At 60.8% G+C, this 9646-nt stretch overlaps 1 protein-coding gene across 1 annotated transcript in view; it reads right to left on the bottom strand.

Moving 5' to 3' along the window:
- Positions 1 to 4166: 4166 nt before the first annotated feature.
- Positions 4167 to 9646, bottom strand: part of CACNA1C (calcium voltage-gated channel subunit alpha1 C) — a 459786-nt gene continuing 454306 nt past the window's right edge. Inside the window, exons 45-48 of the mRNA XM_060164442.1 lie at positions 9025 to 9131; positions 8452 to 8555; positions 6730 to 7059; positions 4167 to 5951 (exon numbers count right to left, since the gene is read on the bottom strand). Of these exons, the coding sequence (XP_060020425.1) occupies positions 5649 to 5951; positions 6730 to 7059; positions 8452 to 8555; positions 9025 to 9131 (844 nt within the window). The 3' untranslated portion in view covers positions 4167 to 5648. The remainder of the gene's footprint in view (positions 5952 to 6729; positions 7060 to 8451; positions 8556 to 9024; positions 9132 to 9646) is intronic.

Below are 9646 nucleotides of genomic sequence, written 5' to 3'. Positions count from 1 at the left end.
GGGTTGTTTCTTTAAAAACCGTCTACTCTTGAGTCCCAAGTTCTGTTTTTCCCTTTCAAGCCTCAGCGTGGTGTCTCCACGGTGGGACATCCTGGGGGAGGGGGGCTTGGAACCCAGTGACCCGTCTAGGGACAGGGCCTCCCCTGCCCCCCGCTCTGGGCTTTGGGGCCCCGCAGGCCACGCCCTCAGGAGCCAGGGCAGCGGGTGGCGACCGAGGCCGGGCCCCCTTCTCCCTTGCGCCGGCCCACAAACCCAGGGGCACCAAGGGTGGCGGAGCGGGAGCCTCCGGGCCGCACCGTGACTAGGAAGCACGGTGCCCCCCTCCGTGTCTCCTACAGACATGGCCCTCCCCTGAAACAGGCAGCCTCTGACCCCAGAGCGGCTCAGATGTGAGCTCGGTGAAACGTTTTCTCACACACGAGTCCTCCCAGGTGGTGAATTGTTGTAAATGTCTGATTCACGTGGACTGAGTGTCACACTACCTTTCCAGGAGCCGCATCCAAGTCACACTACTTATTCTGAAACCTGGTGCCTGGAGGCCCCACAAAAGGGGAGGCACCTGCAGCACGGCAGCCCCAACCCGCAGGAGGCTGTGGGCTCGGCTGACGTGACAGCCAAACCCTTGTTCCGCCCTCTAGTCCTCATCTGGGCGTCCCTGATCTAGGGGAGAGAGGGGATGTCCACGGAGGGTCCCACCTCCGACTGCTCTCAGGGCTCAGCGATTTGCCCAACTCAGCCTAACGGTACATTCCACATATTCCACTGCATCGCCAGTTCCCCTTCAGAGAGCCCACAGGGAGGCTGTTCTAAGACCCCAGGGAGCCTCAGGGCCTTCGCCACCCGCCTGCTGTGGACCAAGCCTCCTAAAATCATGGCAAGAAAAAACTTGACTTTAAGAGTGGTGGTATTTTCTCCATGAAGAGAAATGATATTTAGTTCATAGAATTCAGTCCGGACGGCACATTTCCCCCCCGGGGGAGCACCGCTGCTTCTCTCTCCAGTCAGCACGCAGCCTTCTGAGAGGAGGACAGAGCCAGGCGCCTTGGTCCCAGCCCGGGGGCCAGCGCCTGCCCCGTCAGGGCGCGTGCGCGTGCGCGTGTGCAAGAGTATGTGTCGGCGTGCGCGCGTGTGGGTCTCTCCCCAGCGATGCGGAACCCTGGCAGAAACGCATTTACCCGATGGTTTGCTGCCTGGCCTCACAAAGCAGGGTCTCGTTGGAAACAAAAATAAATAAATAAATAAAGTTAAGACCAGAAATGGCTTCACAAAGAAACTATGTTAGAGTCTGCTCACAGGCCCGCTCTCACTGAACCGGGGGAAGAGGGAAAACGGGGGGCTGGGGAAAGGGAGGGAGGCCCACCCCGATGCGGGCGCAGCTGCCAGGAGAGCTGGGCGCTGGCTTCCCGTGGTGACCTCGGGGTATCCCCCCAGCCCGCCTGTCGTCCCACTGGAGCCCGTGGCCCACACGCGGGAGGAGTGTCCGCAGAGAGGGGGACAGGGTGGCAGACACCCCTACCGGCCAGAGACAACGGCTTGGCTGGGAAAACAGCACCAGAGCACTTTTATTTTTCTCTTCTTCTACGGTCGATCTTGAGGCCTCTGCCTCTCCGCTGTCCCGGCCACGGCGGGCAGTCACACCGGACACTTCCTTCCACAAAACGGGAGCAGACACAGGGGGTCAAAACGTGCCCCTTTGCCCCAGTTTCCCTTCGGTTCAGTGCTGGCATTTTCCACAGACCAGAGCCTGGTCTTGAAGAAAACAGACCTGGCCTGGGCTCTGGTTCGACTGACCAGCGGCTTAGAGGGTCGACACCAGGTCGCCTGGCCCTTGGCCTCTTGGACAGCGACACGCCCGTCCTTCCAGGTCTCGCTGGGGGCGGAGCTGCCACCCCCGTGCCTAGCAATGCCTGTGACGACGGTCTGACGAGGCTGCAGGCCTCAACCACGCGGCCTCCTCCCTGTGCTGGTCTAAGTTCCGCTCTGTTGCTTGGCCTATGGGGTGGGGGACACATACTCTCAGCTGGCCCCTGGAAAGCAGCCCTCACCCCCTCGATGACCTCCAAGCTCCTCCCTTTCAGGGGCTCTTCTTCCTCAGAAAGACATTACATTGGCCTTGGGTGCCTCAGCTAACTGACGGGGAGACGGTGTGGCGGGAGGACGGCCGGCAGGAAGTGACAGGCAGCTCGGGACGAGGCCCCGCAGCTCGGAAGCCGCGGCGTGGAGGAGGATAAAGACGGGTAAGGCAGAGCCTTGGGTCCCAGTCAGACTGAGAAGATGAGGGAAGAGACTGGACGAAGAGCTTCTGAAGCAAAGCAGAGAAAAATTCACGGATCGAGCCAAAATCTGGGGGAAATGTCTGCATCTTAGCCCAAGACCCAATAGAACCTTCTAGGAGGGGGGTGGAAAGGAAACAGCTGGGGATCAAGTCAAGCACGTGAGTAACTGTAAGATTAAGAGGAAACAAGAGGCTGGCCCCTCAGGGGACAAACACAGACCAGCTCCACCAAACCCTGAGCCTAAACTCCTCAAGTCCTTCAGGTCCTTGGCCATCATGGCTTTTCTCCTGCCGCTCAAGGGCTTCAGAAGACACAACAGCTCTGCTTTCCAGGGTCGTGGGAAGATTCTGTTCTGGGTGCAGAGGCGGAGACCACGCCACAGATGAGGCTTGGGAGGATGGGTGCCGCGTGTCCGTCCCACCCTCGCTGGTCCTGGGCTCTGGCCCGGGAAGACCCCCCGCCCCTGCATGGGTCTTCCCGACAGAGACAGAGCTGACGGCAAAGGAGAAGCACGCCTGCGGTGCGCGCAGTGATGGGGGGGATGTGCTTGGTGGAGCCCTGGGAGTAGCTGTCGTAAGCCCAGTACAAGCTGGTCGCTGAGATTCGGTGACACAGACGAAAAGCCCAGAAGGAAAACAGAAGACAGCACAAGAAGGCCGAGTGTGTGCCGGCGTGTGTGAGGTCAGCTAAGAGTCCACGGCTCTATCCAGGGGCCAAACGCACAGCAAGAGCTGGGGATCAACCCCAAAGGGCTCCGCTCTCCAACTAGGACCCTAGCAGCCGCGGCAGACATTCAGGGAAACGGGACAAGGGACCTGAATGTAACTCCTACAAGACCTCAATGGCACCGAGAAGGAGCCCAGAGACTGGAAGGGCTGGGCTTGGAGGAATAGGGAGCAGCCCTTGTATGTGTTCACCTGGGGGCGTGCGCATCCGTCCACCACAGGAAAGCTCATCTTCACGGAGCAGCGGGCGCTGCCCGGCTTTGACTTCTAAGTTGCTCATGTAAGTCAGCGCCAAGAAGGGCTGAGCGAGCCCGGGGCTGGAAGAGACTCAACGGGGAAGGTCTGGATGGACAGCTGGGTCCTGCTTCCCCCAAATCAGTCACTGTTGGAACCTGTTTGAAGGATGTAGCACCCGGGTGATGTCCAGGTGGGTGCAGGGGCAGAGAGACGCCCCCACAATGCCTCTGGCCCTGCCCTCACCACGAGTTCCCCACGCACCGCCCGCCCCCGGTCCTTGTCCCTCTGTGGCTGCCGTACTGCGAGGGGTGGGCTGGAGGACATCCTGTTCCAGAATGAGTGAAAGATGGAGAAGCGAGCAGGACGGACTTGGCTTTGGACGGACGAGATGCACCTGCTGCCTGGCCCCTGCTGTCAGCTGAAGACCCCCTCCCCTCCCCCCTCCCGGTCAGTGGGCACTTCCCTAAGGAACGCTCGTGCCGGGGGGGGGGTGGTGAAGGGTAAGGTCAGCCACCTTTCCCAGGGGGGACCCGGTGACGAAAGAGGCGGCTTAGGGTGCCTCGCGGCCCCTCACAGTGCAGGGCTCTCCCCGGAGAAATTCCAACTCTGAAAACCAGGGCAGAGCAGACAGAGGGACGCGGGAAAAAGACGGGTCCTGATCTCTCAAAGCAAGACACAGATGCACCTATTACCCCGTCTGGGGAAAACTGAGGGAAATGGAAGAGAACACAAGATATGCAAAACAGTGATGCCCAAGCTTGCATCGGGACCCACACGGGTAGTGCCGGCACTTGTCACACAAATGACAAGAAAAGCTGTCCCCCTTTTCCCCAGCCACACGTAGAAAAGCACTTAAGAGCTCAAAGGTGAAGCTTGTCACACGCCAAATACAAAATGATTTACTTACATGCAGCAAATATACAAGAAGTGAATCCAAAAACAAACTTAATTCATTATATTCGCCTGGCACAACTGCAATTCAGTTTTAAAAAAATATTTGTAAAATACTGAGACTGACCTGAATTCAAGTATAACGGTCTCTTCAGCAGAAACACCCTCAATGCAGTGAAACGTTCGACGGAACAAATCGAAGCAAAACGCCTTCTGAGTTTCCCCCTTAAATTTCTGTGCGGTTTTTCAAACACGGTTTTAATGCCAACACAACTCACAACTGTGTTTTTAAAATGAATATTATTGCATTGTTTTTGCATATCTTGTGGGACAGAAAATGCAGTTACTGATTCCCGTTTCAGAAGCAGAGACAGTGGTTTGCTTTTGCTTTCAGACGGCCCCAGATTTACAGCTCCCCACCCTTACGCCCCAAGGGGGACTGCGGGCGGCCCGGCGGCCCGGCGCGGCGTGGCTGCACTCCGCCCGCGCCCGCACACACACCCCACCGTACACACGGCACACACACTCGCAGAGACCCGTGCTGCTTCCTCTCTCGGGCACGTGCTACTACACACATCTGTGCAAGACCCTACCAAGTGCATTGCTGATCACCTTTAAGTTATGAAACCAAACCGAAGAAATCTTGTCACTACCTAAGGAAATGATAACGAACTATCGGGCGTACACCACGGCCGGTAAAACTCTCCCACGGCGGCTCTGTTGAGTCCTCCGTAGAAAAGGAAACCACGACCGTTAAATAATACAACAAAACTGAACCCGATTTACATTTGCAAAAGTGAAAACGGTAAGGTGGGTGGCTGCAAAACTTAGTAAACACTCTTCTCCCTCCCTCCCCCTGGGAAAACAAAAGTATAAAAAAACAAAACCCCCCAAATGAAAACTGCAACATGCTGTGAAGAAAAATGTCAGATCCCCAAACAAAAGAGCGCTGGACAGACGCTCAGCACCACCGGTCCTGTCCCGGCGGGCGTGCGCGCTCCCCCGGCGCCGACGGTGCGGCGTGGCTGTGACCGTGGCCGGGTGGGAAGGGGGTCCAGACGCGGGTGGCGCAGGGGGCGTGGCCAGCCTGGAGCTGCAGCGCCCTCCCCTCCCCAGGGCCTGGCCGGGGCCTCCTTCCTGCCGTGAAGGCACAGGGCCCTGGCTCTATGGGGACAGTGAGGCGCGTACAGAATATGTGCAAACGAGTTCTTGACAAGCAGAGTTGAAAGACACCCGTTTGGCGTAGGGTCCTTTGGGTGAGGGCTGAGGGAGCCGAGGCGGCCGCGGGGGGTGGGGGGCCCTCCCTGGTGCCCGCGCCCTCCCCCCACCGCTCCCCGCCGGACACGGACCGCGGACCGCGGCTGCTTCTCTCCTGGCCGCCGACTCGGTCTTGTCCCTACGAAATGAATGAAGACGCTGTTCCGGTTAACTCCAGGTCACGAGAACAGTGAGGCACTTCTGAAACGGACCCATTAGGAACATGGAGACAAATAAAAACCCGGCATCTCCGGCCCGGCTGCTACAGGCTGCTGGCGAAGGCCCTGCTGTCCCGGGGCTCCTCTCCGCCCTGGCGGGGCTCGGGGCTGGGCGCCCAGGCCGCGTCCTCCGCGCCCCCCTCTCGGTCTGGCCCCGGGTCCCTGCAGTGTGCACACGGGAGCAGGGTACCGTTGGGGCTCTGCCGGGCGCCCCCGCTGAGGATGTTGTCGGCCGCGCTCTCCATCTCCTCGATGGTCATGTCGCAGGCGTCGGCCAGCTCCTGGGTGGTGGCCTTGAGGAACCTGGGATCCTGAGCAAACTGCCCCAGTCCTTCTGAGATCAAGACCTGGGGGAGAGGGGGCCGGGACGGCGTTACTCCTGAGCCCGGCTCTTCCCTTCGGGGCCGGCGCAGGGGCTTCCGACTGGTCACTTCGGGAGGAGAGTGTGTGTACACGCGTGCGTGTACTCGTGTGTGTGCGCATCATGTGAGTACACGTGTGTGTGCTTGCGCACCGGGCAGGAGTGGGACGGAGCACCCCTGCGGGCATTAGGGGCGTGCGGGCCAGAGGAGAGACGGCGGGGCAGGGGCACTGTCCTCAAACCCAGGCAACCTGGGCGCACGGAGGCCACAGGGGCCCTGGTCCTTCCCTCCCACCCACCCGGCGCCCCAGGACGCCCACGTGACTCCTTCCAGGAGTCTTCACTCTCCTCTGGTGACACTTGGCCCAGTGCCACTGGCTGCGTTTCTGGGGGTGAGGATCCCAGGGACGATGCGTGTGTGTGTGTGTGTGTGCGCACGCGTGTATGTGCAGGACACACCCAGCCCCTGCCCGCTCTGTCCCGAAGCGTCTGCCCCCTTCCTGGAGGCCTCGGGGAGCAGCAGGTGAGCCTGGAATACACCCCAGCCCCCGCCCGCGGCTCCCACCCCACGTGCCCTCACAGCCCCCCGCATGGCTCCCCTGCTCCCCGGCCAGTGTGACCTCCCTTCCTCGGCCGGGCTGGGTGCTCACGTGGACTTGAGACCTGACTGAGGGTCTTTCTGGCCAGGACACTTGACACCCCACAGGGCCCCTCCATTCTGCCCGTGGGGCCCCTGCCCGGCCCGCGTAGCTCAGCCTACTCACCGCCTCCACCAGGCTGCTGGCGCTGCCGTGGAAGGGCCGGCCCTGGGGCCCTGCCGGGCTGGGCACAGTGAGGGACACGGGCCGGGCCCTCCGGATGCCGCCGCTGGCCCCGCAGGGCGTGGGCTCCCCGGCCCAGGGGCCGCAGTGGACGGATGGGAAGCTGCTGGTGAGCTTGTCGCTGGACTCGGCCCCCTCCAGCTGCAGGGTGGGCACAGGCCGCAGGGGCCAGGCCGGGCCAGGCGTGGCAGGGGGCGTTGCATGCGGCGGGGGGAGGGCGCCAGGGGGATGGCTTCTCTGCAGGAGGGGGCTCAGGCCCGCCACCGCCAGCGCCTGTGGACATGACACGAGAGTGCGGGTCAGGGGGCCTCAGCCGTGTCCCACTGCCCGATGCTCGCACCCTCTCGGTCAGGCACCCGGACCTGGAGCCGGTCTCAACCGCCCTAAATAGACTCTGTGACCGTCAGTCTGCAGGGACCTTTCTCCTCTAAGCTCAGAAAGCCACGGGCCAGTGGGATCCAGGTCACCTGCTCTCTAGCCCTGGCCCCGTCCCCCGTGAGCCACGGATCCTCTTCACCTGCTCTGACGTGACGGGTCCGAGGAAGCAACACTGCCCGGTGGGGAGGCTCAGCCCGAGGGGCAGAGGGGGGGGACGTGGCCGCAAGGGTCAGAGGGCAGCTCAGAAGCATAGGGGGAGGCTGTAAATCGAGGGAGGTTTTCCTTCCAGCATGATAAGCAGAGACGGGTGAAATCAGCTTCTAGAAATCCCTCAGAGAAGCACACGCGGTGTCCCCCAGGCTGCTGGCCTCCCTGCCCACTGCTCTCTAGGGCCCCCAGTCTGGGGTCCCGGGTCCCTGGGCAACTGAGGGAAGCGTAAGGCTCTGCTCGACGTTCCAGAAAGCCCTGTGGAGACCACGCGTATGCGTGCGCTGGCATACAGGCCGAGCAAAATCGTGCACTTCCTTGAGCAGAAATACCATCGCCCTGGCAGAGCCATGCTGGCTGCCTTAGGCCGACTGTAAGCTGTGATTGGCACTGAATGCCTCTGGGGATAAAAAAGTCATTTAAAGCAGAGGCCCGTGGTAAGGGAGTGTGTAATCACAGAGGGAAGAAGGTGGGAGAATCTAGTTCAGCCCCCAATTGTTTAGCTGTTGGAAATCTCCATCAGTTCTAGGGTCCTAAGAGCAGCTTGGTGCTGGGGACTTGGATCTCGCCATCTTTTGGCATCACCCAGGCCAAGAGCCGGTTCAACTGCTCAATCTGCCCGGACCCGCCTTCCTGACATCATCCCTGTCCCTGACCACCTGCTGGAACACTCTCTGGTCATCTCCATATTCCAGTGGGTGGATTTTTGTGTAGCTAAATGTCCAGGTGTCTTATGGCTCCAGGTGTGACCGCACCTGCCTGTCGTGTAGCCATGTCTGGGGAGGGAACATCTGGCCACTGGGAGGAGAATGCTCAGGCCGACCCGGAGCAACTGGTCCTTCCAGCCTCCAGAGGGGCTCCTGCTGTCCAGGAGGACCTCCCGGGTCTCCCGCCCGGGAGAGCACAGTCCTCGTGTGGGAAGAGCCCCCTCCCCGGGGGCTGTTAGGGCCAGGGGTGGGGACACAGCCGTGGTCTGGACAGGAAGGCTGATGGGCGTCTGGGGGGTTTGGTGCACGACCATCACGGGGCTGTCTAGCCTGCTAGGTGGTGGCCTGTGGCCTGTCCCAAAGTGGGGGCTACCTGATGGTGAACGAGATGCAGAGGCAGAACTGTCTTCTGAGAGATGTCTCCCCCTGGATTCTTCTGTCGCTTCAGACACTCAAGGTGGAAGGAGGCCCTTCGACCTGTGGAGCAAGTGATGGGTCAGCACAGAAGATGACACGGGGGACTTCCCTGGTGGCGCAGTGGATAAGACTCTGTGGTCCCAATACAAGGGGCCCGGGTTCGATCCCTGGTCAGGGAACTAGATCCCACATGCATGCCACAACTAAGGAGCCTGCATGCTGCAATTAAGGAGCCGGTGAGCCACAATTAAGACCCGGCACAACCAAATAAATAAATATTAAAAAAAAAAAAAAAAGAGAGAGAGAAGAAGATGACACGGCCCCGACGGCTCACACCAAGGGAGGGGCAAGGATGCCCCCTCCCCCCGCCCTGGGCCCCTCACTGAGGTGCTGCATTAGCACACGTCCAGCCCGGGTCCAGCCCAACCGTGGGCCACTTGAGCCCCACGAGATGATGTTCCTCAGTCACCCCTGTGTGCCTGGCCACCGTCACGGGGGGGGCACCGTCAGAGAGAGGGTCTGAGGTTACCTAGGGAGGCAGAGCGCAGGAAGCCCCTCTTCGGAGAGAGATGGATGTCTCTCCTGTCCTCCTCGGGGGGCGGCAGCTGCCGATTCTCATCGTCCTGGTAGGAGAGCCTGGAGCAGAGGACACTGGGCACTGTCACCTCCGGGCAGCCTGCTTTTTCCCTAGTGAGGGGACCCCCACTCTGTGCTCTCTAAAGGCTGCGCTCTCTGCTGTCACAGACGTTCCCGCGGCTCCCTCCGCCTGTGCCCCGTGTGTCCTCCTGCCCTTGTGATTCGAGGCAGGGGGACCACCGCTGCTGAGAAAGCTGGAAGCAAATTCTGGGCCTGCAGCTCCTCTCTGCAATGCGTGCTCACAGGCGGATGCTGTCTACCACGGCCACTCCCAGCGCGAGACCACGCTTGTGCCCCTCACTCTCCGGGCCTGCCCACCCTTGGTCAGCAAGAGCGCGAATGTGCGGTCATCGGTGAGGGGCAGCTGCGGGCCCTTGGGGGTGTCCAGTGAGTCAACAGCTCCTGGGCCTTCTAACGGGCACTCAGTGAGAAACGGCTCCTCCTGGCCCAGGGCACACGACAGACGTGCCCAAGGGCCGGACTCGGGTCCATGATTACCTTCCCTGAATCCGCTG

The sequence above is a fragment of the Lagenorhynchus albirostris genome, chromosome 11, assembly GCF_949774975.1.
Source record: "Lagenorhynchus albirostris chromosome 11, mLagAlb1.1, whole genome shotgun sequence".
NCBI lineage: Eukaryota > Metazoa > Chordata > Mammalia > Artiodactyla > Delphinidae > Lagenorhynchus > Lagenorhynchus albirostris.
This window is presented reverse-complemented; position numbering and strand designations above follow the sequence as displayed.